This window comes from Erythrolamprus reginae, chromosome 10 (assembly GCF_031021105.1).
Source record: "Erythrolamprus reginae isolate rEryReg1 chromosome 10, rEryReg1.hap1, whole genome shotgun sequence".
Taxonomy (NCBI): Eukaryota; Metazoa; Chordata; class Lepidosauria; order Squamata; family Dipsadidae; genus Erythrolamprus; species Erythrolamprus reginae.
This window is the reverse complement of record NC_091959.1, coordinates 20,541,713-20,563,230: the sequence shown is the minus strand read 5'-3', so window position 1 is coordinate 20,563,230 and position 21,518 is coordinate 20,541,713. Positions and strand designations below refer to the sequence as shown.

The window sequence follows — 21,518 nt, the reverse complement described above, 5'->3', positions numbered from 1 at the left end:
TGCAGCCAACCAGTGATGGGCTGCTAGTTACGCGGACTGTTGCGCAGCTCCAGTTTGAAAAATGAGAGCTACGAGTACAGCTACACATCCCCAATGTACGCTCGCCTGCCCACACGTGAGATTTGGCTTCTGTGCCTGTGCACCAAACGAAATCTCATGTGAGGATATTTGCACGAGCGAGATTTTGGCAATTTTGAACGATTTTTTTGCTTCCACGCAGCCCTTCACTGCAGCCAACCATAATGAGTAAAATAGCATACGTTATTATGACAAATTGGATGAATTAAAAAGTTTAGTCCAGACCCTACCTGGACCGGGAGTCACTGCTCACAGTCACTCATGCCCTCATCACCTCGAGGCTCGACTACTGTAACGCTCTCTACATGGGGCTACCTTTGAAAAGTGTTCGGAAACTTCAGATCGTGCAGAATGCAGCTGCGAGAGCAATCATGGGCTTTCCTAAATTTGCCCATGTTACTCCAACACTCTGCAGTCTGCATTGGTTGCTGATCGGTTTACGGTCATAATTCAAAGTGTTGGTTATGACCTATAAAGCCCTTCATGGCATTGAACCAGAATATCTCCGGGACCGCCTTCTGCTGCACGAATCCCAGCGACCAGTTATGTCCCACAGAGTTGGCCTTCTCCAGGTTCCGTCGACTAAACAATGTCGTCTGGTGGGACCCAGGGGAAGAGCCTTCTCTGTGGCGGCCCCGACCCTCTGGAACCAACTCCCCCCGGATATCAGAGTTGCCCCCACCCTCCTTGCCTTTCGTAAGCTCCTCAAAACCCACCTCTGTCGTCAGGCATGGGGGAATTGAAATTTTCCCTTCCCCCTAGGCTTGTAGAATTTATACATGGTATGTTTGTATGTATGATTGGTTCTTTAAATTGGGTTTTTTAAGATTATTTTTAATATTAGATTTGTTTACATTGCCTTTTTATTGTTGTTAGCCGCCCCGAGTCTGCGGAGAGGGGCAGCATACAAATCTGATTAATAAATAATAAATAAATAAAAAGGAGTGAGAAAATACATAAGAACGGTTTTCAAAGGTGCAGAGAGAGAGAGAGGCCTATTCTTCGAAGGGCAATTAGGAGACATCACTTTCGTCAGATCTTTATATGTTAATAATTTCAGGTTTTCTTTTTTTAAATTTTCTTTATTCTTAAATTTATTGGATTTCATTCATGCCTCAACGTCTATGGAGATTCTCAGTCATCAAGGTCATGGTTGTCCCCAAAGGTGTTTTTTTCAAGAGGCAAGTGGACATTCTTGTTCTTCTCCGAATTTGCGTGGCATTTCAAAGAAAAAAACAAGAAAGTCCAGTTGCCTCTTGAAAAAGCACCTTTGGGGTTTGGCCCTCAAGTCTTCCTGCTGTACAGAAAAGCAAGAAAGACAACTGGGAAAATAATAGAAATCACAATAACCCCTAGGGAGGCCACACCAGCAAGAGAAGTTTATCCCTTCTCCTAATTACTGTATAAAAGGACGAGGGAGATATCATTGATGGAATGGGCCCGTTTCCGGCCTTCCAGTAGGCTCATTGTTTTGACCTCACTGAACCTCTGCAGGTACCTGTACACAAGAATCAGATCTATTAATGGTCAAGGCAAATTGGCACCAGATAAGAGTCATTGGACTTCCGGGTGACGCCGCGATCGCGCTGGGTGGACAAAGACTTCGCTCCGGCTTAGTTTCTCCTTTTTCCCTGCTACAGGGCGTGTTTTGTGATTTGTTCGAACCCAGAGGGCTCGACACAGAACAGGGGGTCTCCCGAGTCCCTAGGGGCAGATCACCACTGCCCCGAAGGGTAGGGAAAGCCCCGCAGCTGTAGCATGGAGAACCGCGTCCCAGCAGCCGCAGCGATCGGTCTACAGAGGAAGACAAGAAAATAGAACAGAAATCTACAAAAAGCAGATCGACAGAAAAGAAGAAGATAAAAGCTAATACAAGGTTAAAATTTTGGTAACCAATACCTTAAAAGTGAAGATCTTGAACTTAAAAAGCGAAAGTAAAAATAGTTTGTTACTCAGAGTGAAATCCTTCCGCAAAAATAAGATACGGCCGGACCCTCAGGCCCAACCCCACCACAATGTAAAAAGGATGTTGAGACTCTAGAAAGAGTGCAGAGAAGAGCAACCAAGATGAAAGCTAAAACATATGAAGAATGGTTTCAGGAACTGAACATGGCTGGTCTAGTGACGAGAAGGACCAGGGGAGACATAATAGCAGTCTTCCAATACTTGAGGGGCTGCCAGAGTGAGGAGGACGGTCAACCCATTTTCCAAAGCACCTGAAGGCAGGACAAGAAGCAATGGGTAGAAACTAATCAAGGGGAGAAGCAACTTAGAACTAAAGATAAATTTTGTGGCAGTTAGAACAATTAATCGGTGGAACAGCTTGCCTCCAGAAGTTGTGAATGCTCCAACATTGGAAGTTTTTAAGAAGATGTTGGATAACCATCTGTCTGAAGTAGTATAGAGTTTTCTACCTGAGCAGGGGGTTGGACTAGAAGACCTCCAAAGTCCCTTCCAACTCTGTTGTTGTTGTTGTTGTTGTTTTCTGCATTTTCTGTTCCCATAAATGATCCCCACCCCAGTTGGAAAGCTAACAAAATATCTTTAGGCATTATATGAATTTCATTGTATGGGTATACTATGTATATACATACAATGACAATAAAGTATTTATTATGTATTAAAATATCCCTTACATATATCCCTTAAATATCCCTGGTTTCAGTCCAGATACAGGCAGTCCTCAACTTTTAGCCATTCATTTAGTGACTGTTCATAGTTACAACAGCACTGGGGGGGGGAAAGTGACTTATTGCCATTTTTTTTGTAGCATCGTCTGCAATTTAGTCACTGATCCAAATTTGGATGATTGGCAACCGGCATAATGATTGCTATGTTCTGGACTCCTGCAATCCCATTTTGTGACCTTCGGACAAGCAAGGTTGATGGGAAAGCCACTTAAGAACCCATTTTACTAACTTAACACCTGATTTACTTAGCAACTGTGGCCAAGGAGGGTCATAAAATGGAGCAAAACTCTCTTAACAACTGTCCCGCTTAGCAACATACATTTTGGGCTGCATTGTGGCCAATCAGCCTGTTAGGAAAACCTTTCCGTGCAAGGCATCCTGGTCTCAATAAATCCAGAATTTTGCCATCCATTTTCCCCTTTGCAGGCACACAAAGTTGCCTTGAGCTCTGAAAGAGCCGTTTAATTCGAGCGTGTTTACTTTCCTAGGTTTATTATTACCCAAATAATGTCATCTGTTAGAGATCACTACCGCACAAGGTGGTTATTACAACCCCCTTCACTTAAAGCAGCTAACAAATGACTGGCTGGCCTTGCCAAGGCTCATTTGGAGAAAAAAGGCTCCCAAGATCAAAGCAAACTCCTGGGCCAGACAAGCAAAACAAAAAGTATATAAGTTAATTTCGTACCTAGTTTGGACTGACTAACGTTGACTTGGCTTGGTGCCCCGCTGCCAATGAAAACAGATTGCTTTCCACCATTCGGCAGACATTTAAAAAACAGTCGGCTTTCTTTTCGAGTCACAAACCTTTCCAAAAAGTGGAGATATGTGGAATGATTTCTTAAAGGGGCTGAGGAAGCAGGAAAATGGGTTCAGTGGGGTTTCTTCTGTTTTGTTTTGTTTACAAATCCTTCCCTTTCAATCTTTTTAATTATTTACTCAATTTCTAAACTTCCCACCTTCACCTAAGTGACTCTAGTGGAAGCCTCAATAATTGATGAAGACAGATTTTCTCAAATATTTTCTGTTTTCACACACACACACACACAGGAAGAAGTAAACATTTCACGCCCCCCCCCCCCAAACTGGGCAAGAGAAACAGTGAAGGGCTGATAAAAATTTTACTACCATACTGTGGGCGTGGCTTATTTGGTGGGTGTCGCTTGTTGGCCATGTGACCAGGTGGGAGTGGCTTGATGATCATGTGACTGGGCGGGGTGGCTTAAAGGTGGCCAACTTGACGTCACTCACGTCAAGGGTTAGGGTTTGGGTGCTTGGCCTCTCCTCACTTCAAAGAGATACAATTTCCCTCTCTATTTACTATTACTGAACCCCCAAAATATACTATTTAATTCTATGTATATATGCCATTTGTGTATACACATATTACACACAGGCACACAAAAATATACATTCCAAATGTAAAATAATGCACTTGGGGAAAAGGAATCCTCAATCTGAGTATTGCATTGGCAGTTCTGTGTTAGCAAAAACTTCAGAAGAGAAGGATTTAGGGGTAGTGATTTCTGACAGTCTCAAAATGGGTGAGCAGTGTGCTCGGGCAGTAGGAAAAGCAAGTAGGATGCTTGGCTGCATAGCTAGAGGTATAACAAGCAGGAAGAGGGAGATTGTGATCCCTTTATATAGAGCGCTGGTGAGACCACATTTGGAATATTGTGTTCAGTTCTGGAAACCTCACCTACAAAAAGATATTGACAAAATTGAACGGGTCCAAAGATGGGCTACAAGAATGGTGGAAGGTCTTAAGCATAAAATGTATCAGGAAAGACTGAATGAACTCAATCTGTATAGTCTGGAGGACAGAAGGAAAAGGGGGGGATATGATCGAAACATTTCAATATGTTAAAGGGTTAAATAAGGTTCAGGAGGGAAGTGTTTTTAATAGGAAAGTGAACACAAGAACAAGGGGACACAATCTGAAGTTAGTTGGGGGAAAGATCAAAAGCAACATGAGAAAATATTATTTCACTGAAAGAGTAGTAGATCCTTGGAACAAACTTCCAGCAGACGTGGTTGGTAAATCCACAGTAACTGAATTTAAACATACCTGGGATAAACATATATCCACTGTAAGATAAAATACAGGAAATAGTATAAGGGCAGACTAGATGGACCATGAGGTCTTTTTCTGCCGTCAGTCTTCTATGTTTCTATGTTTCTATTATCTACTATATAAACTACATACTGCATACACACTGTATACACACACAGCTCTTCTAAAATTATACACATTCAACCTCATTTACTGCGATCAGAAAAACATACTCAGAGCCAGTGATGCGTTCCTACAGGTACGGTCAGGTACGCAGTATCGGTAGCAAAATTTGATTTCTTTTTTTCCCTTCTGGGCTCTGGGTATATTTTTCCTATTGCGGTAAAGGAGGTTGAATGTGTATAATTTTAGAAGAGCTATGTGGGCCTGAGTATGTAAAAAAAAAAAAATCAAAATTTTTCTACTGGTTCTGTGTACCTGACCGTTTCCATAGGAGCCCATCACTGCGGAGAATCCCTTGCTAAAAAAAAATTTAAGCCCACCCTTAAAACTAGGTAACATTATACATGCTAGCTAAGGACTAGTAACTCCTTATTAGAACTGATGGTGCAACCTAGTTTGGTTAATGAAACATCTGAAGAAAACCAGCAAGCTCAGAGAACCCCAAGGAGTCCCCAGAGTCCTTTAACACGCCCCCCACCCTCACATCAAAGGGAATCCAGAAAGGACAGAGAGGTTTTTTTCCCCCTTCTCATCCTCTCAACTCTTTCAAGGCTATGGTGATATTTATATAACTGCTGTAGCATTCATTCTTCGAGGTTATCGCCATATCCCTTTCCTGGACAAGGTTATTTGCTCCGTCTGTGTTCAAGAACATTGGTGAATAAAACATCTGTATAAAAAGTAGGCTGCAGGGGGAAAAATAGGATCTAGTGGTAACAATCTTAGTTAACTACTGAGCATGTCTAATGCTGTAACAATTCTCTCCTTAGCTTATTTAAATCTATAAATATATTTTCTATATTTCACCAGTCTACTTTTGTTTCTAACTTTCATGTTTATTCTCTAGTCCAGTGTTTCCCAACCTTGGCAATTTGAAGATATCTGGACTTCAACTCCCAGAATTCATTGGAAGTCATGGAGTTGACTATAACAGAACCTGGATAAATTCATGGAAGATGATTCTCATCTTGGTTTATCCAATATTAATTCTAAATTGGAGGAAGCATATCTCCAAAATCAGGTTGCAGGGAAATAATAATAAGAGCCGGGGTGGTGCAGTGGTTAGAGTGCAGCACTATAGGCTATTTCAGCTAACTGCTAGCTGTAGTTCAACAGTTCAAATCTCACCACCGGCACAAGGCTGACTCAGCCTTCCATCCTTCCAAGATGGGTAAAATGAGGACCCAAATTGTTGGGGGCCTGAGGCTGATTCTGTAACCACTTAGAGAGGGCTGTAAAAGCACCTTGAAGCGGTGTATAAGTCTAAATGCTATTGCTAAATGCTATTGCTATAACAGCACAGAGGGTTGTGTCTCCATCTGCAGGGGAGCACTTCAGAGCCACCTGGTTGCCTAGACTGAAATACAGAAAGCTGGACTGAGATGGACTTTGGATTAATCCAACCAAAGTCTTCTTACAGATTCCAAGTCCCAGCAGCTAGAATAGCCAATGTAAAGGATATTGATGTCATAGAGAAGAGCAGTAAAGCTTGGAAGCCTAGAGCAGAGGTCTTCAAACTAGGCAATTTTAAGACTTGTGGACTTCAACTCCCAGAATTCTCTAGCCAGCATAGCTTTGGGGACCCTTGGCCTAGAGTCATTACATTGCCACAAAGGCTCTAAATCCAACCCCTCTCAAGTTCCATTAGCCTTTTTAATCTGTCACCAATTTAGTAATAAACTTCATTTGGCTAGATTCTTATGTTATCATTTTGAGCAGCAAATCTTTGAACGGCAACTTAATGTACGGCCCCAATTTGTTGCGCCTGACAATATAGGAGTTTCGAATTTGAAGTACCTTTACTGTTCTTAACTCTTTTTAACTCCTCATAATTAACTATTTTATTGTGATACTGTATCTCATTTCTATAAGCCGCCCCGAGTCCACGAGAAGGGCGTCCTATAAATTTAATTAATAAAATAAATAATGATGAAAATATATAAATACTAAATAATGTAAGAACCATGCGACTGGAAAATAGGAAAAATCATTCTTATAATCCATCTCCTCCCACTTATGACTATGTGACTGTAACTTGTTGCTTGTGTCCTTAAGATTTTTTATTAACATTGATTGTTTCTTCATTGCTTATGTGACAATCATTAAGAGTTGTACCTCATGATTCTTGACAAATGTATCTTTTTCTTTTATGTACACTGAGACCATATGTACCAAAGACAAATTCCTTGCGTGTCCAATCACAATTGGCCAATAAAGAATTCTATTCTATTCTATTCTAAATTCTATTGTATTGTATTGTATTTTATTTTATTCGATTCATTCTCATTTTGACACATGTTCTACCCCCTGAAAGAGAGATGTCAGTCTCTTTCCAATCTCCAACTAATTTCAGGAAATCTACATGTCAACACAACGGCTTGGGCTGTTTTTGCGTTAGACTGAAGGGCAAGCTTTTGTTTATTATCATTACTAAATGTAGAATGTCAAGTGGACAACAAATACTCAACACTTACTCATAACACATTCATTCTGCTTGATAGCACTGAGTGATTAATATCAAACTGTGAAGTTACAGAGGGTGGGGGAGGCAGTTGGCAATAGTTCACCTCACAGATGGCTACGGAATCGTATCACAAATGCTGAGGGACAACTGTCCCTGAAGGTGTACATTAAAAACCTCTCTGACACCTTTCATCGAGTCATTTGACACAAAGGCAACGGCCTGAGGTAACATTTATTAAGAGCGTCCAACTTGGTTCCCTCTTTAAAGCAATGATACTTGACGGGATCCGGAACCATGCCTTTTGATGTTGCTGTTACATTACATACACTTTAGAACAAGTCTCTTTTGTGTGCATACTTCCACCTCACAAACATAATTCAGATGTCCTCAACCTTGTTCGGTTGAAGAACTTTGTCCTCCACCTTATTCTGGGAGACCGAGTGATGAGGATCTTCGTCCATCGTGTTCGAGGAGGCCCTTGACATCTAATGGGTTGTGGGCTGTACATGATGTGTCCGCAGGTGGCTGGCAAGGCCTATACGGGCACAAAAGGTTCTGCCACATGTTGGGCAGACAGGTGTGGGCACCATTGACACAGCCTTTGCATTTGCAGCTCTGGTTTTGCGGAGTGCTCGCTTATCTTGTGCTCTGAATGATCTTCTGGCCTCCGATGTCTGGCAGCCTTGGTGGATCATCATGCGCCATGTGGGTCGATCTTGTGCCAGGGTTTCCCAGGAGGTGGTGTGGATATCAAGAGACTTGAAGGAGGATTTCGACATGTCTTTGTATCGCTTCCTTTGTCTCCCATGCAATCGCTTTTCTTTAGACAGCTCACCATAGAGCAGTGTTTCCCAACCTTGGCAACTTGAAGATATCTGGACTTCAACTCCCAGAATTCCCCAGCCAGCATTCGCTGGCTGGGGAATTCTGGGAGTTGAAGTCCAGATATCTTCAAGTTGCCAAGGTTGGGAAACACTGCCATAGGGGAGCTGTTTAGGGATGCGATGATAGAAACATAGAAGACTGAAGGCAGAAAAAGACCTCATGATCCATCTACTCTGCCCTTATACTATTTTCTGTATTTTATCTTAGGATGGATATATGTTTATCCCAGGCATGTTTTAATTCAGTTACTGTGGATTTACCAACCACGTCTGCTGGAAGTTTGTTCCAAGAATCTACTAGTCTTTCAGTAAAATAATATTTTCTCATGTTGTTTTTGATCTTTCCCCCAACTAACTTCAGATTGTGTCCCCTTGTTCTTGTGTTCACTTTCCTAGTAAAAACACTTCCCTCCTGAACCTTATTTAACCCTTTAACATATTTAAATGTTTTGATTATGTCCTCCCTTTCCCTGCTGTCCTCCAGACTATACAGATTGAGTTCATTAAGTCTTTCCTGATACGTTTTATGCTTAAGACCTTCCACCATTCTTGTAGCCCGTCTTTGGACCCATTCTATTTTGTCAATATCTTGTTGTAGGTGAGGTCTCCAGAACTGAACACAGTATTCCAAATGTGGTCTCACCAGTGCTCTATATAGCGGGATCACAATCTCCCTCTTCCTGCTTGTTATACCTCTAGCTATGCAGCCAAGCATCCTACTTGCTTTTCCTACCGCCCGACCACACTGTTCACCTATTTTGAGACTGTCAGAAGTCACTACCCCTAAATCCTTCTCTTCTGAAGTTTTTGCTAACACAGAACTGCCAATACAATACTCAGATTGAGGATTCATTTTCCCCAAGTACGTGATCGGGCATCCTAGCAACATGGCCTTGCCCAGGATATTTTCATATGCTTTTCACCTTTCATCCGCAAGGTGCAAATTGATGGCAGGCCTGCTCTGGAGAAGACCTCAGTGTCATGCGCCTTATCCTGCCACCGGATCCTCAGGATTCTACAGAGGCAGGTCATGTTGAAGTAATTCAATTGAATTGAATTGAATTTATTCAACGTCTATGTTGCCCAATCCCGTAGGACTCGGGGCAGCTTACAACAATAAAAACAATACAAGAGTACAATAATAAAAAAGAAGTCAAACGACAACAGTAAATAAAACCCCATGACCCTAACAACCTATTGTAAACTCCAAAACCAATCTAACAACATACATACCAAACAAACATAATTCGGGCACGCATGGTGTTAAAGTTCACGGCCCCCAGGCCTGTCGACAAAGCCAGGTTTTAACAGCTTTTTGAAAAGCAGGTAGAGCGGGAGCAGTGCGAACATCATGGGGGAGGAGTTGATTCCATAGACCCGGGGTGGCAACAGAAAAGGCCTTGCCCCACGGTCCCTCCAAACTACATTGTTTAGTCGACAGGACCTGGAGGAGGCCAATTCTGTGTGATCTAAGAGGCCTCTGGGAGGTATGTGACAATTGCCTAGCACAGTGATGGAAAACCTATGGCATGGGTGCCACAGGTGTCACATGGAGCCATATCTGCTGGCCTGTGAGCTGTTGCCCTAGCTCAGCTCCAACATGCATGTGTGTGCTGGCCAGCTGATTTTTTACTTGCATATAGGCTCCGGGAGGGTGTTTTTGGCTTCCAGAGAGCCTTTGGGGGTTGGGGGAGGGCGTTTTTACCCTCCCTTGGCTTCAGGGAAGCATTTGGAGACTGGGGAGGGCGAAACACAAGCCTACTAGGCCCACCAGAAGTTGGGAAACAGGTCATTTCCAGAATCCAGAGGGCCTCCGGGGGGGGGGGAAGCTGTTTTCATCCTCCCCAGGCATTGAATTATGGGTGTGGGCACTCGCCCATGCCTGATAGCATGCGCGCACACTCTTTCAGCACCCAAGGGAAAAAAGGTTTGTCATCACTGGCCTAGCATATCTCCTGTATATAGTCCATGTCTCACTGGGAGATCAAGTATATAACTGATGAACCCCACCTATTGACAGGCTGTTGACGTATTGCCCTATGAGTTTCCTTTTGTTTATTGACAGTGTATGGCTTTTATTTGCAATATTGGGTGGCCTTCTTGATGTACTTTGCCCAGAGCGATGATTATGTGAGTCATAGGTTCAATGCATCTTTTAAACAAATATATGTCAAATAATGGAAAAATTACGATCTCCACAGAAAAGGTCAACTTTAACGATTGTGCACCTGGATATGTTTGATTGGAATATATTTGGATTGGAATGTTGAAGACAGAGTCCTGCATTTCTTTTCTTGTGACAGGGCCTTCCTTTATTAATCTCATTTGATTTAAAAAAAAGGAATGCTTTATAAGCTAGGCTTCTTTTGATCCACTATTTTCCTTGTTGGCAAGATGTAACCCAACAGAGCGGTGGGAGGGAAATATTTCTTGGATGACAAAGGAAGCCTATATTTTTACAACTAGGACTTCATCTTCAAATGCCTGAAGGTGATTCTGTAAGTAAACCACAGGTGTAGCTGCTCGTGTGTCATCCTTTTTTTTTTTATGAAAAAGTTTGGAAAGTAGAAGAGGCAGTGCAGGAGGTTGAGGGACGGTGCTGGGAGGGATTTGTCTGGAGGGCCAAGAACAGAAAGGACATTCCATGTTTGGATTCCAGTGGTGGGCTGCAACTGGATTAACAACTGGTTCGGTGATCACATGCTTTGCACTCATGCACCTAATGTATTTGCGTGCAGCATTCAGAATACAGGGATCCCTCGTTTTTTGCGGGGGATGCGTTCCAAGACCACCCGTGAAAAACAAATTTCCGTGAAGTAGAGGAAATATATTTTTTAATGTATTTAACGAGTATTTGGACTTTTAAAACCCACCCTTTGCATTAAACAGTCATTCTATAATGTTTCTCAGCTGGAATTACATGTGATATCCTACCAGTTTCTTTAATAGAGTACAGTAGTACTGTAGAAGAATTTTATGAATTTTTAATGGATTTTAAATTGTTAATGGATTTAATGGATGTAAATGTCTTTGAAAATCCGTGAAATAGTGAGTACGTGAAAGACGAACCATGAAGTAGCGAGGGATTACTGTAGTTGAAGTTCAGCTACTTACATAACTTGAGGTTCAGCTACTTATTTTCGAAGGCAGCTCCGAAGGCGCAGACATCAGCTGTGTCATGTGAATCAGCTGAGCCAGAAAGAAGGAAATATAAGACAGGATAGGGCAGGGGCAGGTGGGCGGGGCCAGCTGATCGCCGGAACTACCAGTCCCCCCAAACTGGCAGCAGCCCACCCCTGTTACCTATCTTGGAGAATGAGATTGAAGGAGCTACCGTATTTTTCGGCGTATAAGACACACCTTTTTCCTCCCTGATAATTTGAGTGTGTCTTATACTCTGAATGTAGCTTTTTCCCCCCCAGCCCTAACTAACTGCTAACGATCTTCCCAGCTCTTGCCTTGCAGGCTCTTTCATTGTTTCTCTCTGTAATGTTTTCCAAGCACTAAGTCTTTGCAGAGTTTTTTTCATTGCTCTAACTTGCCCTGAATGTTTCTTTCCAGCCCTAACCAGGTGCTAACGATGTTCCCAGCTCTTACCGGCTTGCAAGCTCTTTCACTGTTACTCTCTGTGAAGAAGAATGTTTTCCAAGCCCTAAGTCTTTGCAGGGTTTTCCCCCATTGCTCTAACTAGCTCCAAATGTTTCTTTCCAGGTGCTAATGATGTTCCCAGCTCTTACTGGCTTGCAAGCTCTTTCATTGTTACTCTCTCCAGATAAGGTTTTTTTAAAGCCCTAACCAGGGGATAAAATAATGTGCTGAAGCTGACCAGACTAAGGACGCTAGCCAGATGAATACCTATTTTCCTCTCCCAAAACTTAGGTGTATCTTATACGCCAATGCGTCTTATACTCCGAAAAGTACAGTAGGTATGTGAAGCCTAGCAAAAAGAAGAATTAGGTGACATGATAATTGTTTCCAAATACAGTGATACCTCGTCTTACAAATGCCTCGTCATACAAACTTTTCGAGATACAAACCCGGGGTTTAAGATTTTTTTGCCTCTACTTACAAACTATTTTCACCTTACAAACCCAAGCCGATGCCACTGGGATGCCCCGCCTCCAGACTTCTGTTGCCAGCGAAGCACCCGTTTTTGCACTGCTGGCTCCCCTCCATGGGAAACCCCACCTCCAGACTTCCGCGTTTTTGCAATGCTGCAGGGGAATCCCAGCAGTGCAAAAACGGGTGCTTCGCTGGCAACAGAAGTCTGGAGGTGGGGTTTCCCAGCGTGGGGAGCCTCAGCAAAATCACAGCATCACAAAAACACGGAAGTCCAGAGGTGGGATTTTGAAGACTTCCGTGTTGTTGCGATGCTGCAATTTCACTGATGCTCCCTTCACTGGGAAACCCCACCTCCGGACTTCCATTGCCAGCAAAGTGCTCGTTTTTGCGATGCTGGGATTCCCCTGCAGCATTGCAAAAACACAGAAGTCCAGAGGTGGGGTTTCCCAGGGACGGGAGCCTCAGGGGAATCCCAGCAGTGCAAAAACGGGCACTTCGGTTGGCAAAAGGGGTGAATTTTGGGCTTGCATGCATTAATCGCTTTTCCATTGATTCCTATGGGAAACATTGTTTTGTCTTACAAACTTTTCACCTTAAGAACCTCATCCCGGAACCAATTAAGTTTGTAAGACGAGGTATCACTGTACTTGTCACAGAGGAGAGAGGGTAACAACAACAGAAAAGGTTCCAAATCCTATCAAGTATCATTGCTTGGGAATCTGGTGCATGGCCTTTTTGTGAGAAGATGTAAGATGGGCAGAGATAACGCCTTTATTGTGGTAAATCACCAGGAATGCATTGTTAATTCAGCAGGTTATAAATGTGATCTCGAGATGAGGTTTGCCAACACCTCGTGGAGATGTGGGTCTTTTGGAGAGCCAGGGGAAAAACTTTAGAGAGCAAGGAATGTAGTTCTGGCCTTGAGAAGTCGGGGAGGCAAAACAATTGATCAGAAAATAGAAAACATGAGAAAGGAGTCAGAAGGAAAACTATTTGACCTTCAAAAGGGCCAGGGAAGATTATGAACAGGCTTTCAAAGATTGTGTTCATACATCCTATAATAATCAAGTACTATTTCTGGAATTGTTGTGTTGCCTGTAACTTTACCATTTTCGTGCCCATAAGATTATAAGATAGTGGCTGAAAAGGTAACCAAGTCAGAGGTCTACCAGCATCAGAGTATCTAGGAGAACCCCCAAAAAGAAGGAAGAGAACATGTTCTTGCTTGCAGAGGGAGCTGATTATAATTTTGTTCACCTAAATTCTGCTCACAACCACTCTAAGCTGAGCCGCAAATATTGCCAACGCTCCTACAGCCATTACACCATAGGTTTTCATTATTAAAATGATCCAACTGGCAGCGTCTGATTCAGTGATTGATAAGCCATAACGATTTCCTAACGTCTAATTCCCCAAGGGGAAATTGTAAATTTAAATTGAAAAATGGTTTACTCACATACAATGGAGCTTGCTGTGGATTAAGTTTCATGACCCAGAACGCTAAGGGGGGGAAAAAGAAAAAAACCCATTAGTTCAATAAACATATATTATTAATTATTAATAACGGTAACAATAATAACAACAATAATAACAATAGACATTGACAAAATCATGATCTGTCAGTTGCAAAAGGCCACCGTACTTGGATCTGGGCACATCGTACGAAAATACGTCACACAGTCCTAGACAGTTAAGAAGTGTTTGACTTGTGATATTATGGTACGAAATCCAACATATCAATCTTGTTTGCTGTGTATTACTGTTTTTTGTGAATAAAATAATAATATAGCTGATTAAAATACCCTAGTCTCCTCTTCCTCTTATAGTTGTTGTTTATTTGCTTGTTTGCTTGTTTGCTTATTTATTTTATTTATTTATTTATTTGTTTGTTTGTTTGTTTGTTTGTTTTTTGTTCGTTCGTTCGTTCGTTCATTCATTCATTCATTCATTCATTCATTCATTCATTCATTCATTTATTAGATTTGTATGCCGCCCCTCTCCGTAGACTTGGGGCGGCTCCCAACAAGACCATTATGTAAGAACAAATCTAATAATTTAAAAAACACTAAAAACCCCATTATTAAAAGCAAGCATACACACAAACATACCATGTATAAACTGTATAGGCCAGGGGGAGATGTCTCAGTTTCCCCATGCCTGACGGCAGAGATGGGTCTTAAGAACTTTACGAAAGGCAAGGAGGGTGGGGGCAGTTCTGATCTCCGGGGGGAGTTGGTTCCAGAGGGTCGGGGCCGCCACAGAGAAGGCTCTTCCCCTGGGGCCCGCCAAACGACATTGCTTAGTCGACGGGACCCGGAGAAGGCCAACTCTGTGGGACCTCACCGGTCGCTGGGATTCGTGCGGCAGAAGGCGGTCCCGGAGATATTCTGGTCCGATGCCATGAAGGGCTTTATAGGTCATAACCAACACTAGGGCAAAGAGTAGAGAAGCAATAGAGGGGATTCCTTTACTGACAATATAATTAAGACCAGAATTTTTATTGCTAAGCAAGGCAGTCGTGCCAGATTTTACAACTTTTTTTTTTTGCCATTGTTGTTAAGCAAATCACCAGTTGCTTAGGGAATCATGAAGTCTTTAAGCGAATCTGACTTTCCTCATTCACTTTGCATGTCAAAAGCCAGGTTGCTTCAACCATCATAAAATACACTCAGGCTGTCAAGGGTTCTGATTTTGATCACGTGACCATGATGGGGATTCTGCGACAGTCGTAAGTGTGTGGAATGCCTAATAAGGCACTTTTCTCAGTGCCGCTGAAACTAACAGTCATTACCGAAACAGCTGTAAATTGAAGACTACTTAGAGCAGTGATGGTGAACCTATGGCATGGGTGCCACAGGCGGCAGACAGAGCCCTATGTGCTGACACACGAGCCAATAATAATAATAATAATAATAATAATAATAATAATAAAAATAATAATAATAATAATAATAAAAATAAAAAAATCGAGCTGCAACGACTCTGGCATAAGCAGTGGTATTTGGCAAGCTGGGCGCAGTGCCAAAGGATCTCAGCAGACATTTGAAAACCATTGGAATTGACGAAATCTCCATCTGTCAATTGCAAAAGGCCGCTTTACTGGGATCGGCAAACATAATTCGCCGCTAAATCACGCAGTCCTAGGTGCTTGGGAAGCGCCCAACTGGTGATGAAATACAAAATCCAGCATAGTGATCTCGTTTGCTGTGTTGTACTGACATAATAATAATAATAATAATAATAATAATAATAATAATAATAATTATTATTATTATTATTATTATTATTATTATTATTATTATTTATTAGATTTGTATGCCGCCCCTCTCCGAAGACTCGGGGCGGCTCACAACAATAATAAAAACAATATTATAGTAGAACAAAACTAATATTAAAAAACATATAAAACCCTATCATATTTAAAAAACCAAACAACACATTCATACCAAACGTAAAACAAAATATAAAAGAGCCTGGGGGAAAGGTGTCTCAACTCCCCCATGCCTGGCGGTATAAGTGAGTCTTGAGTAGTTTACGAAAGACAGAGAGGGTGGGGGCAGTTCTAATCTCCGGGGGGAGTTGATTCCAGAGGGCCGGGGCCGCCACAGAGAAGGCTCTTCCCCTGGGCCCCGCCAAACGACATTGTTTAGTCGACGGGACCTGGAGAAGGCCAACTCTGTGGGACCTTATCGGTCGCTGGGATTCGTGCAGTAGCAGGCGGTTTCGGAGGTACTCTGGTCCAATGCCATGTAGGGCTACACATTGCTCAGCTCAGCTAGTTCAGCCCCAATATGCATGTGTGTGCCGGCCAGCTGATTTTTGGCTCTCACAGAGACTTGATATACTACTTCCCAATATAGTATTATATGGGAACTATTCTACTGATGACTAGAGCAGTGTTTCCCAACCTTGGCAACTTGAAGATATTTGGACTTCAATTCCCAGAATTCCCCAGCCAGCGAATGCTGGCTGGGGAATTCTGGGAGTTGAAGTGCAGATATCGTCAAATTGCCAAGTTTGGGAAACACTGGACTAGAGAATAAGCATGAAAGTTAGAAACAAAAATAGACTGGTGAAATATAGAAAATATATTTGTAGATTTAAATACGCTAAGGAGAGGATTGTTACAGCATCAGACATGCTATGTATTCAGTAGACAAATAGTGAATATGGCTGTAAATTTTAATTGTTATTGCGCAAGACATTCGTACCCAGATGACACACCGTTTAATAAAAGATGGGTTGTTTGTATTAAAATAAAATTTTGAAACCATTTTTTAAAAGAATTGCAAATATTTGCAAAACGTTTTTTTGTTTACATACTTGTTTCCAAATGGACAACAACCAAGTGAATCCTGGTTCCTTACAAATATTATTTTGTTAATCAAAGGTAGAATTCTAGTGGGGAACCCCAAAACAGCTTGTGAATGGGTGGTTGGTGGTGGGGGAGAAAGAGAGATTTACAGAATGTTAATGATGTACATTTGTATACACATCAATCTTAAAGTCTCAAAACGTGAAGTACCTGGAAATGCGTGCAGTCCGAGTTACCCTGAGCTTGGCCAAGAGAACAAGGCCTAAGCTTAGCAAGACACAGTTAAGTACATTTTTAACAAATGGATTACGCTCTCTCTCTCTCTCAAAACATACTAGGCGGTCTTGCGGGAGCTCTGTTGAGTTCAGTGAAGCCCACTAAGATTTGTCAAAGCCACGGACGCTTTTAAGACCCAAGCAGCATAACCATACTTGGTGTTCTCTTACCTTGATGGCTCCAAGCTTTTGCAAGCCTGATTATTAACTGCCCTTTAAACATTTGCAAAAATCTGATAAAACCTCTCCATGTATGGCCTTTGCAGAAGAGCGTCCTAACAATTGTTAGTGATATGGTTCTCATGTTTCTTTTGGCCAGATAAACTCTGCAGACAATTTGCCCGGGTAGTTTTAATAAGACAAATGCTTTGCTCTGGCAGCATCGGGGGGTTTTTTTCCCTGTTCCCTCACCCCACTTCCTCTAGTTTTAACAGGGGAGACAGTAATAACATTAGGTATAGTTTTATAGCTAGAGACACAGTCAATATTGATGGAAAATAGATGCGCGATGATACCTAAAATCGTTGATGGTTGGAAGTAATGGTCTAACACAGAGGTCTTAAGAACATAAGAACATAAAAAGAGCCATGCTGAATGAGGCCAAAGCCCATGGAGTCCAGCATTCTGTGTCACACAGTGGCCCACCAATTGTCCTTGGGGAACTTGAGCAGAAAGAGAAAGCAAGACCCTCCCTTTCCCTTGACCCCCAACAAATGGTACTCAAAGGAATCCTGCCTGCCTCAACCAACATAGAGGCGGCACTTGGACATCCATTTCAATAACCACCGATACACTTGGCCTCCATGAATCTGTCTAATCTTGCCTTGAAGCTATCCAGGCAGACAGCTGTCACGACCTCTTCTGGAACTGAGTCCCATAAACCAATGATCCTCTGGGTGAAGAAATTTTTCCCTTTATTTATCCTCGCTTTCTTACCTATGAGCTTTAGGGAGTGCCCCCTCATCCTAGTATTGTGTGATAGAGAAAAGATTTTTCTCTATCACACAATAGAGTTGTGTGATCTCTGGGGTTCAGGCCCTATAGGAATAGAGACTAGTGTTTGAAAACGTGCAAAAGCAGGCAACAAGAATGATCGAGGATATGGAGCCCCTCCATTATGAAACCAGGTTGCAACACCTTGGTCTCTTCAGCCTTGAAAGACGGCGTTTTAAAGGGTGACTAGATCGAAGTGTATAAAATCATGGGATAGAGAAGGTGGATAGAGAAAAGTTGTGGGAGCTTCATCACTCTTCAAGAAGAGACTGGATTGCCATTTGTCAGAAATGGTGTAGGGTCTCCTGCTTGGCCAGGGGGTTGGATTAGATGACCTACAAGGTCCTTTCCAACTCAATCTGTTAAACTACACACACACACACACACACACAAAATCCCCATAGACTGTCCAGAACGCTACCATTGGTCAATGATCCATTGCTGTCTCCATAACACTAAAGCTGCTCTTATTTCAGGGATAAACTGCACGCTTTCCAAGTTGAGCGATGAGAATCAGAGTCATCCAAACTTTGCTTTGTTTTCAAAATGCAAGCCAAGCATTTTATTTAAATGTATTTAATGTGCGAGTCTGCAGCGATGGGGAACACAGCCACATTCCTGAGCTATGATTTGAGCAGACAAGCCAAATGGCAGATGTCGGGCAAATTATTTTAAGTACAGTATATATGGAAAGCGACTAGAATGTTAAATACTTTTCGAAGCATCTAAGGGTGGTGAGACGTAGCAAAGAGGCACACAAAGCAGCATGCCACTCAGGTTTGCCTGCCAATCAATTAGGAACAGATCTGTGCAAGAGAAGGTTGCACTGGAATAAATGCCAAAAGCAGGGAAAGTATTATAATTTAGGAAGATGTAATGGAGACACACAGTTGTGCAGTCCATAATTTAACAGCTCAGTGGAGCCCAAATTCCCTATTGTAGTGATGGCGAACCTATGGCAGGGGTCCACATGTGGCACACCGAGCCATATCTGCTGGTACACGAACCATTGTCTTAGCTCAGCTCCAACGTGCAAGTGTGTGCCAGCCAGCTGATTTTTGGCTCACACAGAGGCTCCGGGAGGGCGTTTTTGGCTTCCAGAGAGCCTCCGGGGAGATGGAGGAGGGCATTTTTATCCTCCCCAGCTCCAGGGAAGCCTTTGGAGCTGGGGAGGGCGACACACAAGCCTAATGGTTCACCAGAAGTTGAGAAACAGACCGTTTCTGGCCTCCAGAGGGCCTCCGGGGGGCGGGGGAAGCTGTTTTCACCCTCTGCAGACATTGAATTATGAGTGTGGGCACTTGCGCATATGCGATAGCGCACGCGCACGCTCTTTTGGCACCCAAGGAAAAAAAGGTTCGCCATCACTGCCTTATTTATTTTGCCAGTCAGAAGGTTGCAAAAAATGATTGCGTGACCCCGGACAACGCAACCGACTCATAAATATGAATCAGTAACCAAGTTGCTTTAAATTTATTATTTGGATTTCTATGTGTGACAAAATAGTTGTAAGTATGGAAAATGGTCGTAAGTCAGTTCTTTCAACGCTGTTGTAACTTTGAACCATTGTTAAGTGAACTGTTATAAGTCAACTGTACTCAAGACTCAGAAATTCTATGGGGGTACAAAATACACTTCTAAGATTCGGCTTCTAGCCCCTTTCCTTAACAGCTCTGACAGACACAGTCTAATCAGCTTGGAGGACAAAGTCAACCCATTCCTGGATGCTATGTCCACCATTATCCATTATGGAGAACAAAGCAAGTTCCTAAATCGGCATACAAATCTAATTAATAATAATAATAATAATAATAATAATAATAATAATAATAATAATAATAATAATAAGAAGAAGAAGAAGAAGAAGAAGAAGAAGAAGAAGAAGAAGAAGAAGAAGAAGAAGAAGAAGAAGAATTAGAGCACCAGAGGGCCGTATGAGGAACAACGGTTGGAAACTGACCAAGGAGAGATTCAACCTAGAAGTAAGGAAGAACTTCCTGACGGTCAGAGCGATCAACCATTGGAACAACCTGCCTGCAGAGGTTGTGAACTCCCCAACTCTGGACACTTTCAAGAGGAGATTGGACTGCCACTTAGCTGGGGTGCTCTAGGATTCCTGCTCAGGCAGGGGGTTGGACTTGATGGCCTGCATGGTCACTTTCAACTCTAACAATAAATAAGCAAATAAATAAATAAACCAACAAATTAATAATAATAATAATAATAATAATAATAATAATAATAATAATAATAATACCCTTCAAACTGTCCAGATACTGGAAATCATTAAAAATCCAATGAGTCTGAATAGGACTTACACTAGTTTACCCATAATGAATATTTTTACACAGGTATTATTTGCATTTTTACAACATAAACCTGGGACTGTTTGCTAAAGAGCAGAGACCCCCACACTTTCTGCATGGTGCTGACATGTGCACCTCCCAATTCTGTCCCTTGTTGACTGTTGCAGCATGATGACATATGAAAACCTACCGTATTTTGGAACTATAAGACGCACCAAGATTTCGAAGAAAAAAATGTTTTGCCCTCCCTGGCCCCCAGGACCACTCTGCAGGCCTGCAAACCCTCTGGGTGCTCCATTTTTCCAAAAATAGGCCCATTTTTCACCTGTTTTTGCAAAAAAACAGTGTGCAGAAAGTTTGTGAGGCCTGCAAAGTACTTCCAAAGGCTGGGAAAAGGCGAAAATGCCAGTTTTTACAAAAAACAGCCAATTTTTTGTGCATTTTTCAGCCCCTGGGAGCATTCTGCAGGCCTCCGAAACCTTCTGCATACACCCAGTTTTTTGCAAAAAAAGAGGGCCTATTTTTTGCAAAAATGGGATGTGGTGGCGGCAGTTCAGGAGTCCAAAAATGGCTGTATTCAGTATATAGGGCGTATCAATACCTTCCCCCCTCTTTGGGGGAAAGGGAATCATGCGTCTTATACTGTGGAAAATACAATAGCGATTCTCCATTCCTGCTGTTAACTACAAAACCTTCTCAAATAAATGAATAACAATTAGAAACCCCCTTCCTCCATAATAGTAAAAATTCACTGTAGTTTCCTGTTTAAACCAATCTAAAGATCCCTCACCAGGTGGCAGCACCTTGCCAACGGTAGCTGGGCTCAGCAGGACCATGGGGGATTAGAAGATGGATGGAAACCTCTTAAGAGTGCAAGAGCTTTTGCATCAGAAAGTCATGCAAACTATACGAAAGCAAGCATGGGTAAACTACACTGCTAAATAAAGGGAACACTTAAACAAAATATAACTCCAAGTAAATGAAACTTCCGTGAAATCAAACTGTCCATTTAGGAAGCAACACAGATTGACAATCAATTTCACATGCTGTTGTGCACATTCAACCTGTAAAGAACAAAGTATTCAATGAGAATATTTTATTCTGAGTGTTCCCTTTATTTTTTTGAGCAGTATATTTCCAAACTTCCTCTCCATCTGACAATTTGGTGCCTGCCAAACCGAGGACCTGTGCCTTAAAAGTGTTTACTTCAAAAGT

General features: G+C 42.2%; 1 protein-coding gene across 4 annotated transcripts in view; it reads right to left on the bottom strand.

Moving 5' to 3' along the window:
- Positions 1-21,518, bottom strand: part of AKAP13 (A-kinase anchoring protein 13) — a 371,269-nt gene that overhangs the window by 235,739 nt on the left and 114,012 nt on the right. For all 4 annotated transcript variants that reach the window (XM_070763468.1, XM_070763470.1, XM_070763469.1 and 1 more), the window contains one exon: positions 13,871-13,914. In XM_070763468.1, coding sequence (XP_070619569.1) covers positions 13,871-13,903 — 33 coding nt within the window. In that variant the 5' untranslated portion in view covers positions 13,904-13,914. The remainder of the gene's footprint in view (positions 1-13,870; positions 13,915-21,518) is intronic.